Here is a 21,683-nt window from a genome sequence, read left to right as displayed (position 1 = left end):
AAGAAATAGTTAAGAAAATATTTACTAAATAAACTAAAGTTTAAAAAAATCTAATCAATCAAAAAGTAACACAATAAATGTACTTAACAATAACGAGGCTACATTATATACAGGGTGTACCAGTACTGAGTCAATGTGGAGGCTATATACAGGGGGTACCAGTACTGAGTCAATGTGGAGGCTATATACAGGTGGTACCAGTACTGAGTCAATGTGGAGGCTATATACAGGGGGTACCAGTACTGAGTCAATGTGGAGGCTATATACAGGGGGTACCAGTACTGAGTCAATGTGGAGGCTATATACAGGGGGTACCAGTACTGAGTCAATGTGGAGGCTGTATATACAGGGGGTACCAGTACTGAGTCAATGTGGAGGCTATATACAGGGGGTACCAGTACTGAGTCAATGTGGAGGCTATATACAGTGGGTACCAGTACTGAGTCAATGTGGAGGCTATATACAGGGGGTACCAGTACTGAGTCAATGTGGAGGCTATATACAGGGGGTACCAGTACTGAGTCAATGTGGAGGCTATATACAGTGGGTACCAGTACTGAGTCAATGTGGAGGCTATATACAGGGGGTACCAGTACTGAGTCAATGTGGAGGCTATATACAGGGGGTACCAGTACTGAGTCAATGTGGAGGCTATATACAGGGGGTACCAGTACTGAGTCAATGTGGAGGCTATATGCAGGGGGTACCAGTACTGAGTCAATGTGGAGGCTGTATATACAGGGGCTACCGGTGCTGAGTCAATGTGGAGGCTATATACAGGGGGTACCGGTACTGAGTCAATGGGGAGGCTATATACAGGGGCTACCGGTACTGAGTCAATGTGGAGGCTATATACAGGGGGTACCAGTACAGTCAATGTGGAGGCTATATACAGGGGGTACCGGTACAGAGTCAATGTGTGGGGGTACAGGTTAGTCGAGGTAATTTGTAAAGTGACTATGCATAGATAATAAACAGCGAGAAGCAGCAGTGTAAAAGCAGGGGGGATCAATGTAAATAGTCCAGCTGGCCATTTCATTAGTTTAGTTGTTCAGCAGGCTTGGGGGTAGAAGCTGTTAAGGTGCCTTTTTGTCCAAGACTTGGCGCTCCGGTACCGCTTGCCGTGCGGTAGCAGAGAGAACAGTCTATGACTTGGGTGACTGGAGTCTTTGACAATCTTTTGGGCCTTCCTCCGACAACGCCTAGTATATAGGTCCTGGATGGCAGGAAGCCTGGCCCCAGTGATGTACTGGGCCGTACGCACTACCCTCTGTAGCGCCTTACGGTCAGATGCCGAGCAGTTGCCATACCAGGCGGTGATGCAGCGGGTCAAAATGCTCTGTACTGAGAACATGGATGTTAACTCTGTCCTATCTTTAGCATGTTTCATATAGACACTGGCTATTCTGTCCATAAGTCCTTGGTGACGGCATGGTCAGAGTGACTCACTATGGTCCAGTTCATGGCAGCATCTCAAATGGCACCCTATTCCCTAGGAGCCCTGGTCCAATGTAGTGCACTATATAGGGAATAGAGTGCCATGGGGCTGTAGTCAAAAGTAGTGCACTATATTGGGAATGGTGTCATTTTGGACAGCCCCCGTGTGTAGTAGCATCACATACGATCTGTGTTTCTCCTCTCAGATATTGACGAATGTTCCTTTGAGAGGACCTGCGACCACACCTGCGTCAACTACCCTGGCAGCTTCGACTGTGTCTGTCAGGAAGGATACACTCTGTACGGCCTCACACACTGCGGAGGTGAGGAGGACACAGACATGCATGGGATTGCACGCATACACACACACAAACACACACTTAGAAAGACATGGGAAAGAGTTAAACAGACAGGTAGCTAGGGAGAGGCACAGATAAAAAGGAATTGACTGACACAAAGTAAGAAGCCCTGAGAGACTGACAAGGAGAAAGAGAGAGAGTGAAGAGGAGAGAGAGAAATAGAAAGAGAGGGAGAGTGTTTTTTATTGTGTGTGTTAGTGAGGGGTGACTGAGCACGTGCAGATGGCGCTGCTGAAAGCACACTCATACCTCAGTTCCCCTGAATAGCCCTCCGTACCTGCGTCCCTGCCTGTGTGTGCATGTGTGTGTGTTGTACCTGTCACACACATGTCGTGCGGAGGCAGTAGGCTTGACGGGTGTGTGTGTGTGTGTGTGTGTTGTGATCCTACTTCACCTGGCCCTGTCTGACTGACAGCCATGTTCTTCAGTGGTAGACTAAACAGGCCACTGTCTTAAGGGCGTTCCATTAGCAGTCAACACATACCAGTCAGTCAGATATAGAGCACGGAGAGGACATGAGCTGTCTGTCTCACACTGATGACATCACACACTGACTCGTAGCACAGGCTCTGTCTAATCAATCAATCAAATGTATTTATGAAGCCTTTTTACATCAGCAAAGCCTAAAACCCCAAACAGCAAGCAATGCAGATGTAGAAGCACAGTGGTTAGGAAAAACTACCTAGAAAGGGAGGAACCTAGGAAGAAACCTAGAGAGGAACCAGGCTCTGAGGGTTGGCCAGTCCTCTTCTGGCTGTGCCGGGTGGAGATTATAACAGTACATGGCCAAGATGTTCAAACGTTCACAGATGTTCAAACGTTCACAAATAATAATAATCACAGTGGTTGTAGAGGGTGCAACACCTCAGGAGTAAATGTCAGTTGGCTTTTCATAGCCGATCATTCAGAGTTAGAGACAGCAGGTGCAGTAGAGAGAGAGAGTCGAAAACAGCAGGTCCGGGACATCATGTCTGATGATGTCCCTCTGAACTTTGATGATACTCAACCACGTACATGTGCACACACACACACACACACACACACACACACACACACACACACACACACACACACACACACACACACACACACACACACACACACACACACACACACACACACACACACACACACACACACACACACACACACACACACACCCTCTGACTGTATTCTTTGTGGTTGTATCTCAGACATAGATGAGTGCAGCATTAACAACGGGAGCTGTGAGCACAGCTGTGTGAACACACAGGGAGGCTATGAGTGTCTGTGTCCGCCCGGTCAGAAACTCCACTGGAACAAGAAGGACTGCACCGGTAAGCACCTAAACGTCTACTGTGTGTGTGTGTCTTCTATAGACATAGGAGTGTGTGTGTGTGTGAGTGCGTGCGTGCGTGTGTGCGTGTGTCATCGTTTTTGTGCTGTGACCGGTCGGTGGTTGTCATGGTGATGTGACCCTCTATGTTCCTCAGAGGCGGTGAAGTGTTTGCCCAATGGGAAGCCAGCGCCGCGCGCCCAGCTCAGCTGTGACAAGAGAGGCGGGGTGGAGGTGTGCTCACTCTCCTGTCCTTCTAACGCACTCTTCCTCGCAGGTACGTGGCTCAGTCCTACACACCCCAACACACACACACACACACACACCTTACAGCAAAGACCAAACCTTCACTCTTTCTCCCCAGCAGAATCCTAGACTTTAACCTCGACTCTTCTCCTCAATCTGCAATCTACACTCCCTCCTTCTCTACATTAATCCTCTACCTTCTCTGGTTAAACTACATTAATCCTCTACCTTCTCTGGTTAAACTACATTAATCCTCTACCTTCTCTGGTTAAACTACGTTAATCCTCTACCTTCTCTGGTTAAACTACGTTAATCCTCTACCTTCTCTGGTTAAACTACGTTAATCCTCTACCTTCTCTGGTTAAACTACATTAATCCTCTACCTTCTCTGGTTAAACTACGTTAATCCTCTACCTTCTCTGGTTAAACTACGTTAATCCTCTACCTTCTCTGGTTAAACTACGTTAATCCTCTACCTTCTCTGGTTAAACTACATTAATCCTCTACCTTCTCTGATCTGGACTGGTCTGGTGAGGTTTAGTCCAATGCGCTAGTCTTCAGCTGACTCTTATCAATGACCAATGCCTGTGTATCCGTGGTTTACTGAGCTCCAGCCGCTCCATACTCTCTGCTGCCCTCTAGAGGTCAAGGCCAGTCCTCACGCTGCTCTCCATTCAAGCAGAGCTCCACTGAAAGTTTCCCACTTGGATGTAGGGCTCAGATTAAGGCCTAATCTATCTACCTACCTTTCTCAGTCACTGGCCAAAGGATCCGTCAGGGGGCATTTCAGCTAAAAGTATTTCACTCAGTGAGTGATTTCGTCTGGTGTTGCCCCTAAGGCTATAAATGGCTATAAAGCTATTTGCTATTTTAGTTCACCCTGGTCCTTCTGCGAATGTGCTTAACACAGACGAACATCTGTAAAACAATTACATTCTTTAATCGGGCCTGCCATATTTCTGTTGGGACTGCTTTGAGTAGACGTTTGCTCCGTTTGGTTTGGCTGCTGTAGTGTGAGACTGATGGATAGCTCTCAAACACAAAGTGAAAAAATGTTGCTTTTTTAAATCTTTCTGGAGCATGTCTTAATTTGGGGGAGAAGGAAAGCTTTTCAATTCTTGTGGTTGCACGCAAAGTCCTGCGTCTTCTTCAATCATATCCCGCTTTATGAGCTCTGAAGTCTTCATCCCTCATTTCTGACTAGACATGTGTGTGTTTGTGTGTGTGCGTGTGTACGTGTGTGCGCGAACATTCATGAGTGAGCATAGATCTGTCATTCGGTGCATAATTTCTCTCCATCCCTCAGGAAATGTGTATTTATGCACGTGTGTGTGTGTGTGTGTGTGTGTGTGTGTGTGTGTGTGTGTGTGTGTGTGTGTGTGTGTGTGTGTGTGTGTGTGTGTGTGTGTGTGTGTGTGTGTGTGTGTGTGTGTGTGTGTGTGTGTGACTGAGGTGTGTGTGAGTGTGTTTTCTTTTATGGCAGGCTTCATATGGCAGTCTCTTGTAGCTCTTAAATACTAGAGAAAGTGAGGCCATAGAAAACGAATAAAAGTATTTTACTCCTCCGCACTCCATCAGAACCTCAACTAGCCAAGAGAAACACACATTGCCATCAGATGGTTAGCACACACACACCTCAGGCGGTTAGCGTAGCAGGGGGATTGGGTCACACTGCTCCTCGGATGGACCCCTCTATCACTTTGACAGCAATCACATATTTCCTCATGTCCCATGTCACCCTGTCCCTCAGTGGTGTCGGTTTAATAGCCATAAACAAGTCAGCCAGTGGCAGAAGACAGGGATACAGAGCAGAGCTGGTCTAAACGGATTGACCTGGGATGGACAGGGTTGTAACTGACATGTACTTGTGTGTGTCCCGCCAGACTCTGAGAACAGCTACACACTAAGCTGTGGTGTGCCGGTGCAACCTGGGAAGGCACCACAGAAGAGGAACGCCACCACCTCCCTGCTCACCTGTGCAGGTATGCAATGCATTATGGGACATGTAGTCAGAGATGTCATGCTTTGTTCAATATAAAGATATTTAACCATACCACTTCTAGTTAAATCACACACATACAGTGAGATCAGAGTCTCGCAGCTCGGTCATGACCTTTTGACGTCGATGCGGTTGTCATCGTTTCACTTCTCCCGTTGCCGGTGGGTTTAAATTCCTCAATTTCTTCATTCCCTCCATCGGAATCTTCACTCCCCTGCCTTTGGTGCTCGCCATGTCGTCACTCCTATATTTCCTTCAGCACTCTGTAGATTTTGGACAGGGAGAGGGCCCTCGCACGGCCAGAGGAATGCACTGAGAGAGAGAGAGAGAGAGAGAGAGAGAGAGAGAGAGAGAGAGAGAGAGAGAGAGAGAGAGAGAGAAACGAGAGAGAGAGAGAGAGAGAGAGAACGAGAGAGAGGGGTAGAGAGGGAGATGGAGTGTGTGTGTGTGTGTGTGAGAGAGAGAGATAGAGATGGAGAGATAGAAAGACTCACCATCTGGCTGGGGGTGTGAGTGTTAAGTGATATGAAATACAGCTCACCTCAGCGCGCCAATCCTGGACCGTCCCCTAAGAATCTCACAGCTCCCCCAGACATATGGTTCGCTTACGGTTCAGCTACGCTCTCATCACGATCTATCATTTCACGCTCTGATAACGGAAGTGGCAGATGATGACGACGGTTAACGATGATGATGAAGACAGCTTCTATGTGGCGTCCCGAACGGCAAACAGCTCAGTCCATTCAGCGCCTCTGCTCCACAGCAGCAAACTGGAGCCAGTGGTGTCCTGGTGTGTCTGGTTTTAATGGTTAATGGACAGAACCTCTCACTGTGCTGTGTGTTTACCTGGCGCCGCTCTCAATCTTCCTCTCCACTCAGCGTACCCATAACCACACACACACACACACACATTCTGACCCTTGCGTGTCTCCAGCACCTCGTTAAAAGGACAGCCATCCCGACCACCCACTACATGGCCGACAAAACAGACACATACACACACATTCCGTCTACCTTCCTCCCTGGTGTCGGCTGGACTGCTGATCACTGGGACGATGTGGGTTTTTGGTTTTGCCTGTATTGCCAGAGAGACAGGCAGAGCGTGATAAAGCATTTGGCTGCGTTAGTTCCTCTGTGACTTAAACTTCACCTCAACCAGAGAAAACCAATAAATGTGGCCTGGAGATGCACTCTGAAGTGTGTGATCATATGCCATGGGCAGTGGACTATCATCAGGGCCACGAGTTGGTCAGGTCAGGTGATCAGGATAAATCTCCTGTCCCTAAATTATGATGTTTTTCATAGGATGTCAAAAGGTCATTCATTAGTGTATGTTTGTGTCTTTCTCCTTTATGTAAATGAAGATACGTTACCCCCGCCCATCAAGCAGAAGGCCCGCTTCAAGGTCAAAGATGCCAAGTGTCACCTGAGACCCAGGAACAAGGAAAAACACAGAGAGACGTCCAAGCCGAGCCTGCAAGGTAAATCCTGCTACTCCTAAATGACTGTACAAACTGTACTCTATAACACAGGCTACTCCTAACTTAGAGTGTGCAGCATCAAGTAATACAGACTGAACTAAGACTAAGAAGGTATACATGATGCAAGATACTGTAGCTGTAATATAACCGACAGTTAGATGTGTCCTGAGCTGTGCCCTTACACCTAACATAACTACGAAACAAACAATACTAAACCATGCACAACAGCATCCTATCAACTTCCTCTCCTTATCTTCTTCCTCCTCATCCTCCCCCTCTTCATTCTCAGGGGGTCCGCTCCCCTGTACTGACGACTGCCAGGTGACCTTTGTCAATCTGAAGTGTGACTCATCTAAGAAGCGGCGGCGTGGACGCAAGTCCCCTTCCAAAGAGGTTTCCCACATCACAGCTGAGTTTGAGATGGAGATGAAGGAAGCCTCAGGTCAGTGTGACTGTGCAACCTCAGGTCAGTGTGTGTGTGTGTGTGTGTGTGTGTGTTGATTGAATATACGCCACATGTTAGACTCATGTAACCTGTTGGTGTATGGGTGTGAGTAATGTGAGTTTTGTGTGCTTGTATATTCCTCTCCCCAGCCTCGTGTAACGTGGACTCTGTGCATTTGTTGTGTTTGTGTGTGTGTGTGTGTGTGTATCCTCTCCCCAGACTCATGTAACGTGGATTCTGTGTATTTGTTGTGTGTGTGTGTGTGTGTGTGTGTGTGTGTGTGTGTGTGTGTGTGTGTGTGTGTGTGTGTGTGTGTGTGTGTGTGTGTGTGTGTGTGTGTGTGTGTGTGTGTGTGTGTGTGTGTGTGTGTGTGTGTGTGTTACTGACTGTGTGTATCCACTCCCCAGACTCGTGTAACGTGGAGTGTGTGAGGGAGCGTATGAAGCAGAGGTTACAGAGTGCTATGCGGACCCTGAGGAAGTCCATCAACAAGCAGCAGTTCTACATCCAGTTCTCTGGTACTGAGTACGAGGTGGCCCAGAAACCTGCACTGCATGTTGAGCAATGCAGCACCGGACAGGTCTTACGGGACGGCAAGTGTGGTGAGCATCCTGTGCAAGGCATCCTGGGATATGGAGTTGTTGTAGCTTACTATTCCAAATACAGGTAACTGCCAAAATAAAGAAAAACACTTGAGTAAATTGGGGATACAAAGTATATTGAAAGCAGGTGCTTCCATACACAAACCCCACCTCTTTAAGGAATACCTAGGATAGGATAAAGTAATCCTTCTCACCCCCCCCCCCCCCCCCCTTAAAAGATTTAGATGCACTATTGTAAAGTGGCTGTTCCACTGGATGTCATAAGGTGAATGCACCAATTTGTAAGTCGCTCTGGATAAGAGCGTCTGCTAAATGACTTAAATGGAAATGTAATACAGGTGTGGTTCCTGAGCAATTCCTAAACAATTCATATTCCATAATGCTTAAGGTTGGCCATTATTTTTGTCTACCATGGCAATTCCCCCATCCATAGGGGATGAGTGGTCACTGAATGGTTTAATGAGCATGAAAACGATGTAAACCGCATACCATGGCCGCCTCAGTCACCAGATCTCAACCCATGGTGTAGGTGAATAAAGATGGCTGCCCCGATGTACTTACCACAAATACCTTGTTTTCTACATTCGCCGTATTGTACATTGCTCTCCGTTACTCATTTTTTGTATCAGTATAGGCCTACATGATCCCAATTCTAGCTCCAAGACGCCCGGCAATTTGAATAACCTAAAAAGTAGATTGTGCTGATTTACAGGCACATTGAACCAGGTCGCGCACCGTAGTTTAAGAACTCTGTGGGTAGTGCTAAAAACAATGACGTCATACCTGAATTCCTCCATCTTTATGCACCTTCATTGAACACTTAAGAGAGATTCTGGAGCGGCGCCTTGAGACAGCATTTTCCACCACCATCAACAAAACACCAAAGTATGGAATTTCTCATGGAAGAATGGTGTCACCTCACTCCAACAGAGTTCCAGACACTTGTAGAATCTATGACAAGGTGCATTGAAGCAGTTCTGGCTCGTGGTGACCCAACGCCCTATTAAGACACTTTATGTTGGTGTTTCCTTTACTTTGGCCTAGACATCACAGCTGCAGTTTGACACAGTGTGTAGACCAAAGCCAACTTCTGTCTCAGTTTGATGCAGTGGATGTGGGATATACCATACCATGATATGCTAAACATGTCTCTCTCATCTCTCTCCCTGTCTCAGTGAGCTGTGGTGTGGGGACGTACTATAGTGGAGACCATGATCAGTGTGTCGTGTGTCCCCCTGGTACATACCAGGACACAATGGGCCAGCTGTCCTGTGAACCCTGCCCCAGCACCGAGGGACAGGGCATCGCTGGGGCCAAGAACGTCTCCCAGTGCGGAGGTGTGTGTGTGTGTGTGTGTGTGTGTGTGTGTGTGTGTGTGTGTGTGTGTGTGTGTGTGTGTGTGTGTGTGTGTGTGTGTGTGTGTGTGTGTGTGTGTGTGTGTGTGTGTGTGTGTGTGTGTGTGTGTGTGTGTGTGTGTGTGTGTGTGTGTGTGTGTGTGTGTGTGTGCGTGCATGCATGCATGCATGCTTGTGTTAGTCTTCTGTGTGCTGTAGTTTGGCACCACCCTGTGGTTGTTAAACAAATTTCCAGTTCTATTGGAGACCATGGTCTGTTTCAAGGCATTTCCCACTTTGTCCTCTAGATAGCAGCAAAGACCAGGAATCTATGGCTAGATCAGCCCGGCTAGCTCAGTCGGTAGAGCATGAGACTCTTAATCTCAGGGTCGTGGGTTCGAGCCCCACGTTGGGCGTTGTCTTTTGATTCAGAATGTATTTCAAAACCTCACTAGCGGTACTCTGGAAAACCTGAATTTATGGAACTGACTCCATCTCATTAAACATTGGAGTTCTACTTCCAACATTATAGGTCAGTTGAAGATATGTACGTTATAGAGACTTGTTAAACCTCTTCCTCTCTCCACCTCTCCCAGGCCAGTGTCCGGCTGGTCATTATTCGTCAGATGGGTTCCGTCCCTGTAACCCCTGTCCTCTGGGCTCCTTCCAGCCGGAGCCTGGCCGTGTACTCTGCTTCTCCTGTGGAGGTGGCCTCATGACCAAGTACGAGGGCTCTGTCACCTTCAGGGACTGTGAGGCCAAAGGTAACACACACAGAGAGAGAGAGAGAGAGAGAGAGAGAGAGAGAGAGAGAGAGAGAGAGTGTGTTACTCTCATGTTTGTGGCTGTGTGTGTTTCTCTCCGTAGTCCACTGTGCTCCTGGACACCACTACAACTCCAGTAACCACCGCTGTATCCGCTGCCCAGCCGGTACCTACCAGTCAGAGTTTGGACAGAACTACTGCATCACCTGCCCTGGCAACACCACCACCGACTTTGACGGAGCCACCAACGTCTCTCACTGCAAGAGTAAGGCCAGTCTCACATTAGTTCATTAGGGCAGTGAATTATTTTACTGTTGCACATGGTTAGAGGACTCATTTAAGCGTGACATCTCGTTAGACCATAGCCCACAAATGACAAGTTGTCTTGGTGTAACACCTGCTAAAACATTTCAGTTTCCTCTTTGTACCCTTAAGCCAGGAATTCCCAAACTTTTTCACTCAGGGTCTTCCTTCCAGCATTTGGGAACATCCCGCGCACGTGCAACATCTATTTCTATGGGCACAGGCACTGTTCATGACAAACTGTTCACACCTCTCTTGCAGGTTTAAAGCTTATTTCCTGCAATTCTACACATTTTGTCATAAGGTGCAAAGAAAATGTTGCAGTTTTGAAGCAAATTTTCTTGCAATCCTATACATTTTGCCATGTCTAATGCGTATTCATGTGATATTTGAGCGACAAAAATAATTACAAAAAAATGTAAATATAAAAACAGTTGCTGACATGGGCTTGTTGATCTGGACCTCACCCCACAGTTTGGGAACCACTGCTCTAAGCTATAAACTTGTTCCTTGCTGCTAAATTAGTTCAATTCAAAGCCATAGTCTCCAGTGCTTCCTGACTCATCCAAGTCTCTTCTCCCTGTCTCAGACCAGGTGTGTGGGGGTGAGCTGGGGGACTTTACAGGCTTTATTGAGTCTCCTAACTACCCCGGGGACTACCCGTCCAATGTAGACTGTATCTGGACCATCAACCCCCCCCACAAGAGACGCATCCTCATCGTGGTGCCTGAGATCTTCCTCCCCATCGAAGACGAGTGTGGAGACGTGCTTGTCATGAGGAAGAGTGGTACGCACAACCAGGAAGTCATCGTTACTGTGCCAGCCAATCAGACAGCGTGATGTTTAATTTCAACAGCTAGCCAGCCAATTCGATTGTTACATTATTGTAGTTTGTCTATCTTGCTATTTTAATAGTCATCAAGTATTATTTCAGCTGATTCCAAACTCATGATTGGTCCATCTGTCTGTCAATTACATTTAGCCCCTTCCTCTTCTTCCCTTAGCCCTGCCCACCTCCATCACCACCTATGAGACGTGTCAGACGTACGAGCGACCAATCGCCTTCACCTCCCGCTCACGCAAGCTCTGGATCCAGTTCAAGTCCAATGAGGGCAACAGTGGCAAGGGCTTCCAAGTCCCCTATGTCACCTATGATGGTCAGTCTGCTGTAGCTTCTACACATCTAAGCTGCTCAGACTCCCTAACATTCACACGTGCCTTATTAAGTCAACTATAATGTACAGTGTGACAAGGTGTGTTTGATGGTGGAATATTAGTACACTTTTAGTGAAAAGGCTGAAAAAAATACTGTAACCCTGTTTTTCATCCTGTCTCTTGTTTTGTAGAGGACTACCAGCAGCTGATAGAGGACATTGTCCGGGACGGCAGACTCTACGCATCAGAGAATCACCAAGAGATACTGAAAGTAAGCAACTCTCCATTATGTCCAATTACTGTGTATTATATATTGTAATTAATAGATAATACTATACAGTGTACAGTATATTATCTTGGGGCGCATCGGGTAGCCTAGTGGTTAGAGCGTTGGGCCAGTAACCGAGCTGACAAGGTAAAAATCTGTCGTTCTGCACCTGAACTAGGCAGTTAACCCACTGTTCCCCGGTAGGCCGTCATTGTAAATAAGAATTTGTTCTTAACTAACTTGTCTACATAAATAAAGGTACAAAAAAAATATTCACTGATAACTCCCTCCGTCTGTCTCTCCCTCCCTCCCCCTCTCCTCCCTGCAGGATAAAAAACTGATCAAAGCCCTGTTTGATGTTCTGGCTCACCCCCAGAACTACTTCAGGTACACGGCACAGGAGTCCAAAGACATGTTCCCCCGCTCGTTCATCAAGCTGCTGCGCTCCAAAGTCACACGGTTCCTACGGCCGTACAAATAAACTGCTCCGCCCCCTGTTTGTTACCCAGACGCTTACCCCTTATGCTTATCCAACGCCCCCTTTCCACCATCTACTCCTCCCTACTCTTCACCTACGTCCTTACCCCTTATGCTTATCCAACGCCCCCTTTCCACCATCTACTCCTCCCTACTCTTCACCTACGTCCTTACCCCTTATGCTTATCCAACGCCCCCTTTCCACCATCTACTCCTCCCTACTCTTCACCTACGTCCTTACCCCTTATGCTTATCCAACGCCCCCTTTCCACCATCTACTCCTCCCTACTCTTCACCTACGTCCTTACCCCTTATGCTTATCCAACGCCCCCTTTCCACCATCTACTCCTCCCTACCCTTCACCTACGTCCTTACCCCTGTCAACATCCCCATATGTCTTCTAATCCCCACGTCTATACCCCTACATCTCTCCTACAACCCCCCGCCAATCTATCCCTCTCTTCTACACCCCCTCTACTCTGAAACACTTCTTCTACACCCCCTCTACTCTGAAACACTTCTTCTACACCCCCTCTACTCTGAAACACTTCTTCTACACCCCTATACTTCTCTTACACCCCCAACTCTACCAAGAGTTCCTCGTGCTCGCTATCCCAGCATTCCCTGCACATCCCTGCACAGGAACAGAGAACGGTCTCTCCCTCTTTTGTCTTTTTGTCTGCAGTCCTCATTTCCAGCTTTTCCCCTGTACTTCTGTTTTGGTTTGGTTTGTTTTTGTGTTGTTGTTGTTGTTGTCGTTTTGGTTATATTTATATGTGTTAGAACTTGCAGAAGCCCACAACATGGATGTTTGATATATATGTACGTACAGACATGTTGGCTACAAGTAAAAAATGTATGTGTATGTATATTTGTGTTTGTGTGAGCATACGTACGTATGTGCACGTAGATGTGTGCGAGAGTGACGTCACACGCAGGTACATTGATGTATCTTTATTTTGTTATTTTAAAAGGCCCCTGGCGTGCACAAAAAACGATTGGTGCACTTAAATCATATTTTACATCAACATTTTCACATGGGAAATGATTTCTAAAGACATTTCTGATTTCAGCATCCCAGACCATTCCACCTCAAACTGAGTACAGTGAACGAATAAGTTTGATTTTCAAAAAAGTCACTTTTTTATTTTATTTTGAAAGATATATAACAAGATGAAAAAACTACCTGCAAGTAACAGACGTTCCTATAGAGAGTAATGTGTGTGATGTAACTAATATTTGGAACTTTAATTGCACTTGAATTTTATATTGTAAACTGTAGAAAAAAATCTAAGTTACATTATTCCTTATGTTTTGTGTTGTATAGAAATGTTTCACCTTGGTTGTAGCAAAGAGAGAGACAAAAATATGTCCCGTTTTGTTCTCACAACAAAAAACCCACCATTCAATATCTTTAGACAGACACCGTCAAATCCACCCATTTGGCCTGAAAAGCAGTATTGCCAGTAAGTAATCATTTAAAGGGAAATGTCCTTAACGACCCACTACTATTTTAGTTGTGTGTGTGCTCCCATCTCCTAACTCTGCCTCATCCCTTTAAGACCCTCCTGACTAGCTGCCAGAGGAAAGGGGTGTTTTGTGTAAAGCTTCTTTAATGATGGCACTAAGTGCACACTCAAAACCACCTGCTTTTTACGAGTGTCCACTCTCAATCTGTCCTATTTGGACTTCTCCCAGTTTCTGTAAGTCATCAACCTAGACTGTTGATTTAATATCTATAACACATCTGTTAGTTTGTTTATATTTCTGCACAATGCAAGTGGAGAAAATATGTATTGTATGATGACGAGACTGTTGATTTGGAGTAGTAGCAGAGAGACAGATGTCTGTTTGAAAGTATTGTGATGTCTATGAGAGTATCTGTATGTACATAGCACTTGCAACTGTAACCATAACCCAGAAAGAGCCCAAACTGACCTCAAGTAGTAAAACGTTCTGACAAAATATCACTTTCATTGTTCTCCCCCTTGTAACACTCTCCCAGCAGAGTCTGTCTAAGCAATAAGGCCCGAGGGGGTGTGGTATATGGCCAATATACCAAGGCTAAGGGCAACGCAGAGTGCCTGGACACAGCCCTTAACAGTGGTATATTGGCATTATACCACAAACCCCTGAGGTGCCTTATTGCTATTATAAACTGGTTACCAATGTAATTACAGCAGTATAAATAAATGTTTTGTCATACCCGTGGCATACGGTCTGATATACCTGTCAGCCGATCAGCATTCAGGGTTCGAACCACCCAGTTTATAATGTCTGATATACCACGGCTGTCAGCCAATCAGCATTCAGGGCTCGAACCACCCAGTTTATAAACAGCACATCTATTACACACCTATTAAACTGCTAATACTCTACTACTACATGGTTATAAACAACTTAAATTCTTTGTGCTGGGCACAAGGATGATAAGCATAATTATCTGGCTTGTATCTTCTTACCTTGAGGCCATATACTGAAGGCCACTGATATGGGAACAGATATAGTCACGCATTCATAAATTCTGCATTGTGCCCTAGCACTGATCCAGGACCTGTTCAGCCCAGTCTAATTGTGACCCCCACTGTTGTGTGTAGAGCAGTTTCTTCTGATGAGGTGTCAGTGTTCTGTTTGACAGAATCTCTACACAAAGACATTACAAAAATCTCTCAAATCAGAATGATAACTTGGCCCATGTAGGGTTGTGTCAGAAAATGTTACTAGTCTTCAAATCAAAGCTCATTGGAGGAGGTGGTCCGGGGGAGGGACCTTGCAACCTCTCCTCCAATGAGCTTTGAGTGGAATTGAGCGAACAAGGGCGGAGGAAGTATGGATTTGACAGCTAATAATGTTTTCAGATGCAACCAAGGTGTTTGTCCACTCAGTCCACTCAAAATGGTTGCCGCCTGCAGAGGTGTAGCTAATGTTGGTACGGTGCGCCCACTTCCTGTTGAGGGATGTTTTGGGCGTTTAGTGTGTTTGATGATGATGATGATGAAAATCGGTATGAAATGCAAAACCGTGTATGACTGACTTTTCCTGAGAATGTATTCTATTGTGTGTGTGTTTGTTTGTGTGTGTGTGTGGATGTGTGTGTGTGTGCGTGTGTGAGACAGTGTGATACAGAAAGAGTGCATGTTCTGTGTATGTGTGTGAGAGAGTGAGACAGCGTGTGTCCGTGTGTGAGTAGCTTGTGAGATCGAGGTGGAGAAAGAGAGATACTGTATGTTGGTACTTAAGTCCATTTTATAGAGGGATAATTTTAACATTTGTGTTAGTCGGTTGTACCCAAAGAGAGAAACTGTATCACAGTGTTTTGCCATTGTTTGGTCCATGAAAATCCAGTAAAGAACAAATTCAAATAAAATAGTAGCAGAAAAACAACTCCACCATGCTCTGTGATCTTCCCTTGTTTAAATGTTACTTGTTACACTTTACTTTGCCCTTTTCTATATTATCTAGCATATTTTGTCTCCATGGGTGACTGCAGGGCACCTTACACACTGAAATATGTAACTGACAGTGCCTATATTGCCCTTATTTCAAAATGAGGATAACGGTTCTGAGGATATAGACAACATACAACCCAAAGTGCAAATTGACACTGAGCCAAAGTTAATTTTCTTGTAAGATATTTATTTTATTTTTCCTTTGGTCTTGAGCACATAAATGCAGTATTCAATGATCCTACTCTGCACCTTTATTCTATAAATCTGCATCTATTGGAAGAACCTATTGGAGGCTGTGTAAGAAGTCTGGCTGAATTCACATCACAGCCAAGTTAGCATTTTGGTTTCTTACATTAGCTGCAGCATTAAATGAATCTGACAGCCAAATCTGGTAATTTCTTTTGAACTTTACAGGACTTTATCAACGCTGAGAATCTCCAGGCAAATGAGAGAGTGGTAAATGTGTAGATTAGGTCTTATCTTCATGCCTCTCCTCTTTTCTTACAATATTTATTTTTCAGCACCGGCATCCATTTTTTAAGTTCATTGTGTATGAATTAATTAAAGTCAGAGTTTAGATTGAGGACATCTAGTTTGTTGTTCATTGACTTCAGCTTCTTATTTTAAATGATATTTTCAAGAGTAGTTGAGTTTAGTAATAGGCCCTAGTCTCCAAAGGCAACATATGTTTAACCAGACGGTGTCGCATTTACACAAATTATAAAGACATCAGCTATGCCTACTCAAGAACTATTCTATGTCCACATTTGCAACATGATGATTCTTATAAATTGTAGGTGTACTTTTGGAGCCATTCCTATTTGTAAAACTGTAAATGTAGGTTAAGGAGAATATGTTTTCATATAATTTTTTAAAAAATCTGTTGAAAATAATTAAAAGTTCCCCTGAAGCCAAGGTCAGTTGGGTTGCAGACATCCATCATGTCATCTTGCATTATTTTCAGTCAATGTATTTGATGTATTCCAGAACTAGCACACCCGATTCAAATAGCCTAATGATTAGTTGACCAGGTGTGCTTGTACTACAATACATAAAAGTTAGTGGGACTGGCTTGGGGTAAACTAATCCAGAAGAGGTTAGAGAAACACAGGGCTATGGTAAGGATGAAACTAGGCCAAATGTGAGAATATAAAGTAAAATGTATGTAATGTATCATCAAATCGTTGGTTCTACATTGATCTTAATGAAATGCAGTTTAATTCTGCATCTGTGATAGATGGACATGATAGAAAAATAGAGACGAATCTCTGATATTGTATGCAGGCACAAACTTCCTGTCAGACATGCATTGATTCGTGCTCAGACCTCCCCTTTGCACATTTTCATTGAGCTGTTCATCCAACAGAAGACTCCAGAACATATCAGGGAGAGGCGGGAAGACACAGAGCTCGAGCACATTCAGCACAAGAGGCGGGAGATTAAGTGTTTCCGCGAGAGCCAAAGCGCAAACCAGGAGCACCACGCGCTGCACTTTCAAACAGACCAGCGCAACTCGCTAGCTGCTCCACCTCCGCCGTCCGCTCCTCTATCAGACCCACGGGACTTCACTGGTTCATCCCTAACCCGACAGGCTCAGCTCATCGGACCGGGAGTCCGGGCGAACGCAGGTAGGTTAGATGCCGCGGTGGCTGCTTGCATGCAAATTGTTGTTGCCTATGTTTTGCATAGCAGGCTACAGGATTAGTATGATGACAATCCGAAACAGAGATTCTTGATTTCTATTCTATTCTAATGTGTATTTTTTATATCGGAAATGTTTTTGTTTTTTACTTCACGTAGCCTAAAGTCTAGTAAATCTAGTCCAAGATGGTGATTTTGGACACTGCCACTCTCCTCTCTGTGTTAGCTTGTCCACCGGAATGTTTTCATGATGTACAGTGCCTTCAGGAAGTATTCACACCCCTTGACTTTTTCCACATTTTGTTGTGTTACAGCATGAGTTTAAAATTGATTAAATATAGATTTTTTTGGTACTGGCCTACACACAATACCCCATAATGTCAACCTTGGAATTATGTTTTTACAAATGAATAAAACATGAAAAGCTGAAATGTCTTAAGTCAATAAGCATTCAACTCCTTTGTTATGGCAAGCCTAAATACATTTAGGAGTAAATTAGTTTAACAAGTCACATAATATTGATGAATGACTACCTCATCTCAGTATTCCACACATACAATTATATGTAAGGTCCCTCAGTAGAGTAGTGAATTTCAAACACAGATTCAACCACAAAGACCAGGGAGGTTTTCCAATGCCTCTCAAAGATGGGCACCTAATGGTAGATGGGTAAAAAAAGACATTGCATATACCTTTGAGAATGCTGAAGTTATTAATTACACTTTGGATGGTGTATCAATACACCCAGTCACTACAAAGATACAGGCATCCTTCCTAACAAACTCAGTTACCGGAGAGGAAGGAAACTGCTCCGTGATTTCTACTATGAGACCAATGGTGACTTTAAAACAGTTACAGAGTTGAATGGCTGTGATAGGAGAAAACTCAGGATGGCTCAACAACATTGTAGTTACTCCACAATACTAACCTAATTGACAGAGCGAAAAGATGGAAGCCTGTACAGAATAAACATATTCTAAAACATGCGTCCTGTTTGCAACATGGCAATAAAGCGATACTGAAAAAATGTGGCAAAGCGTTATGTTTGGGGCAAATCCAATACAACACATTACTGAGTACCACTCTCAGTATTTTCAAGCATAGTGGTGGCTGCATCATGTTATGAGTATGATTGTAATCGTTAAGGACAGGAGTTTTTCAGGATAAAAAATAAACGTAATGGAGCTTATCAAGAATACAGTGAATGTTCCTGAGTTGCCGAGTTACAGTTTTGACTTAAATCTACATGAAAATCTATGGCAAGACCTGAAAATGGTTGTCTAGCAATGATCAACAACCTATTTGACAGAGCTTGAAGAATTTTGGAAATAATAATGGGCAAATGTTGCACAATCCAGGTGTGGAAAGCTCTTAGAGACTTACTCAGAAAGACTCACAGCTGTAATCACTGCCAACAGGGCTTCAACAAAGTATTGACTCGGGTGTGAATACTTATGTAAATATTTCTGATAGTTCTGTATTTCATTTTTAATAAATGTCGAAACATTTCTAAAAACACGTTTTCACTTTGTGATTATGGGGTATTTGAATTCAGGCTGTAACACAACCAAATGTGGAATAAGTCAAGGGGTATGAATAATTTGTGAATGCAATGTACCACATTTCTCTCTGTTTGATGCTAGATCCAAATAGCAGAACCACAGTATGCTACATAGCCTATATCTATCTGGTCAATGCCATAAAGAACCAGGAATGCTACATAGCCTATATCTATCTGGTCAATGCCATAATCAAGTTTCAGAACAGCTCTGCCAACAACCCCTCAAGTGGTTGGTGAGAGTTTATTTGGGGTCCTAACTACAACTAAATTGAATTCTAACACCCAAAAAAGCAATGTCTTACGAATATACGTTTTTAAGTTGAACAATTTACAATATTATTCACATTAAGAAAGACAAAGAAAACTATTTAATCTCCATGCTCCACTATTTAATCTCTATTTAATCTCCAATTTGTGTTTTGGTGACTATGCTCTTCTAAACTACACAAAATAGCCTTCTGAAGTAGGCTAACACCCCAAAATACAGGCTTGACATTATATCTGATTTCATTGTAATTTAGTTTAGTAAGATTTAGTGAGATAACTGGACATAATTAAAATGAATGACAATTATTGTGAAAACAAGAAACTAAACCTTCATATAAACGCCTCAAATCAACGGCTTGTTTATGCGAGATTACTCGGAAGTGGCTCTTAATAATTGTCTTATTAATCAGATGTGAATTACTTTGCCAAATTTAGATTTTGTAATGTTTGTTCTCTTCATTTGACAGAGTGGTTCTCCTTTAATGCATGTGTCCCTCTCTCACTTTGTTAACATGGGACAGGTGTGAATTCTGCCAATGCCTTGTCAAGTTCAAATTGAGCCAGACGTGCACACAGTGCTGTATGGTATAGCCTTGTAGGCATCAGTCATAGCCTGTCAACAGGACTTGTAGCCTACACACACACACACACACACCACATACACATACACAGTCCATTTTTACACAGCATAAAGAATCTAACCAACATACATGACTAATGGTGTGTGTCCGTACCAGGGCGTGGAATAGCCTACGAGTGAAACGAAGGAACATTGTCACACAATTTTATGGGACTGCTTCTCACAGTCGTTAAATCTGAGTGTCTGTCATCTGTGCCGAAGAAGAGAGTGCATCAATCAATTCCTCCTCACGCCTATTCATTTATCAAACCGTACCTCTTGACCATGTTCTCTGCTACATCTTTCTTCATCATTCTTCCTGTAGTCAAGGTCCTGTTCATGTTAATACGGCCCTGTCCCTTTGTTCCTAGTCCCAGTGTAATCCTCTTCTATTCTCACTGTGTACTATGCTCTCAGCATCTGCCAATGCACCCTTCTGCTCTCATTCACTCAGTGTGAGGACTTCTGGCACTGCCACACTCTTGCTCTCAGTCTCTCTCTCTCTCTCTCTCTCTCTCTCTCTCTCTCTCTCTCTCTCTCTCTCTCTCTCTCTCTCTTACACACACACACACACACACACACACACACACACACACACACACACACACACATACGTACATACATATATATACGTATGGACACACACAAGATAATGCCTGTGTGAGTCATGGTGTTAAGTGTGTGTAATTAGGAAATGGTGTGTGTGTGTGGCCGTTTTCACTAGAATGAGATGGCACACTGACATCATAGCAGCACAATCCAGGATAAATCCAGCTCCTCCACTCATCCCTAAATGATCACCCTCCTCCCTTACATCCCTCCCTCACCATCTCACCATCTTACAGGATCCGTATGAAATCCTACTAGAATCCCAGAAGCAGAGCTGGTATTTAAAGGCAGTAGTAAATGTGATATCTGCTTGACAGTGTAAAAGCCGTAGATGCTCTTAGGGGTTGGGTTATGTTGCTTTGGTGGATAGAGATTTATTTACAGTCTTAACTGCGCATTCCAGATTGGCGTTGTATTCCCACTCAGTGGTTCTGTTCTCTGTGTGCAGGAGTAGGGGGACACGGAGGTGGAGGGGGGACATGCTCGCTCAGCAACCCAGCAGAGTTTCTCCAAGGTGGGCCAAGCTGTGACAGAGGGCCTCTCTCTGGTGAGCCAACCTGCAACCCTGACCGCTCCAGCAGGCCTCACTCCCAGTCCTAACTACTGTGTGTGCCAGGACCAGGCCACCTCCAGCCCAGGCCAGACCACGTCTACCCCAGGCCAACCCAGAGTGGGTCAGCCCCAGCCCAACCCACCACTTCCCCAGCCCAGTAGCGGCCCAGGCCCAGGCTCCAGAAGCATGGCCTTCACCCTGTCAGAGATCATGGCTGCGCGGCGGCAGCAGCAGTCCCAGGCCCAGCGGGCGGCAGGCAGGGTGGCCGTGGAGGTGGATGAATACAGCACCAACCCCACCCAGGCCTTCACCTTCTACAACATCAACCAGGGACGCTTCCAGCCCCCGCACGTACACATGTAAATAGAACACATACACGCATGCAGGCAGGCAGACGCACACCCCTGCGGATATATATAGGCATACACATAAGCTGGCATACAGATACACACTACATATGTTCAGACACCTGGTCTCTATGTCTCTATCTCCGTTCCCAAGCCCTCCTCTATTCCTCTGTTTCTGTCTCTCCCCTTTCCCCCTCTTTCTTTTTCTTTGAGACTCATCCTCTCTGCATGCTGTTATTTGCTCTCTCATTCCATTTCTCTCTGTCTCTCTGTCCTTCTTTCGGTCTCTGTGTGATGGTGGAGTGTTGAGGGCTTGCTGTGTACCTGGAGGAGAGCTCACTAAAGTGGGCCACTGTTATTCACCAGCTCCCTTCTCCCTCTGGAGACTCTCTGGGGCTGCTGCACACTCACGGAAACTCCCACAGGACTCCTCTCTCTGTCTGTGCTTTTCT

General features: G+C 44.9%; 2 protein-coding genes and 1 non-coding gene across 10 annotated transcripts in view; all 3 read left to right on the top strand.

Moving 5' to 3' along the window:
• Positions 1-15,569, top strand: part of scube1 (signal peptide, CUB domain, EGF-like 1) — a 120,048-nt gene extending 104,479 nt beyond the window's left edge. For 4 of the 7 annotated variants that reach the window (XM_071332821.1, XM_071332818.1, XM_071332820.1 and 1 more), the window contains 14 exons: positions 1,644-1,760; positions 2,990-3,112; positions 3,269-3,388; positions 5,241-5,339; positions 6,721-6,837; positions 7,127-7,303; positions 7,690-7,884; positions 9,060-9,221; positions 9,815-9,982; positions 10,086-10,247; positions 10,875-11,072; positions 11,290-11,442; positions 11,632-11,711; positions 12,037-15,569. In XM_071332821.1, coding sequence (XP_071188922.1) covers positions 1,644-1,760; positions 2,990-3,112; positions 3,269-3,388; positions 5,241-5,339; positions 6,721-6,837; positions 7,127-7,303; positions 7,690-7,884; positions 9,060-9,221; positions 9,815-9,982; positions 10,086-10,247; positions 10,875-11,072; positions 11,290-11,442; positions 11,632-11,711; positions 12,037-12,189 — 2,024 coding nt within the window. In that variant the 3' untranslated portion in view covers positions 12,190-15,569. The remainder of the gene's footprint in view (positions 1-1,643; positions 1,761-2,989; positions 3,113-3,268; positions 3,389-5,240; positions 5,340-6,720; positions 6,838-7,126; positions 7,304-7,689; positions 7,885-9,059; positions 9,222-9,814; positions 9,983-10,085; positions 10,248-10,874; positions 11,073-11,289; positions 11,443-11,631; positions 11,712-12,036) is intronic. The other 3 variants (XM_071332819.1, XM_071332822.1, XM_071332817.1) reach the window with 1 other exon arrangement.
• trnak-cuu (transfer RNA lysine (anticodon CUU)) lies at positions 9,562-9,634 on the top strand. Its single transcript has one exon. It is a non-coding gene; the product is annotated as a tRNA-Lys (tRNA).
• Positions 15,570-16,978: 1,409 nt separating the features above from the next.
• The window catches only part of LOC139534086 (metallophosphoesterase domain-containing protein 1-like), a 45,442-nt gene continuing 40,737 nt past the window's right edge, over positions 16,979-21,683 (top strand). For both annotated transcript variants that reach the window (XR_011666903.1, XM_071332815.1), the window contains exons 1-2: positions 16,979-17,262; positions 20,780-21,243. Coding sequence is in view for 1 of the 2 variants with exons in the window: in XM_071332815.1 (XP_071188916.1) it covers positions 21,071-21,243 (173 nt within the window). In the remaining variant the exon portion in view is untranslated. The remainder of the gene's footprint in view (positions 17,263-20,779; positions 21,244-21,683) is intronic.

The sequence above is a fragment of the Salvelinus alpinus genome, chromosome 11 (assembly GCF_045679555.1).
Source record: "Salvelinus alpinus chromosome 11, SLU_Salpinus.1, whole genome shotgun sequence".
Classification (NCBI taxonomy): Eukaryota; Metazoa; Chordata; class Actinopteri; order Salmoniformes; family Salmonidae; genus Salvelinus; species Salvelinus alpinus.
This window is presented reverse-complemented; position numbering and strand designations above follow the sequence as displayed.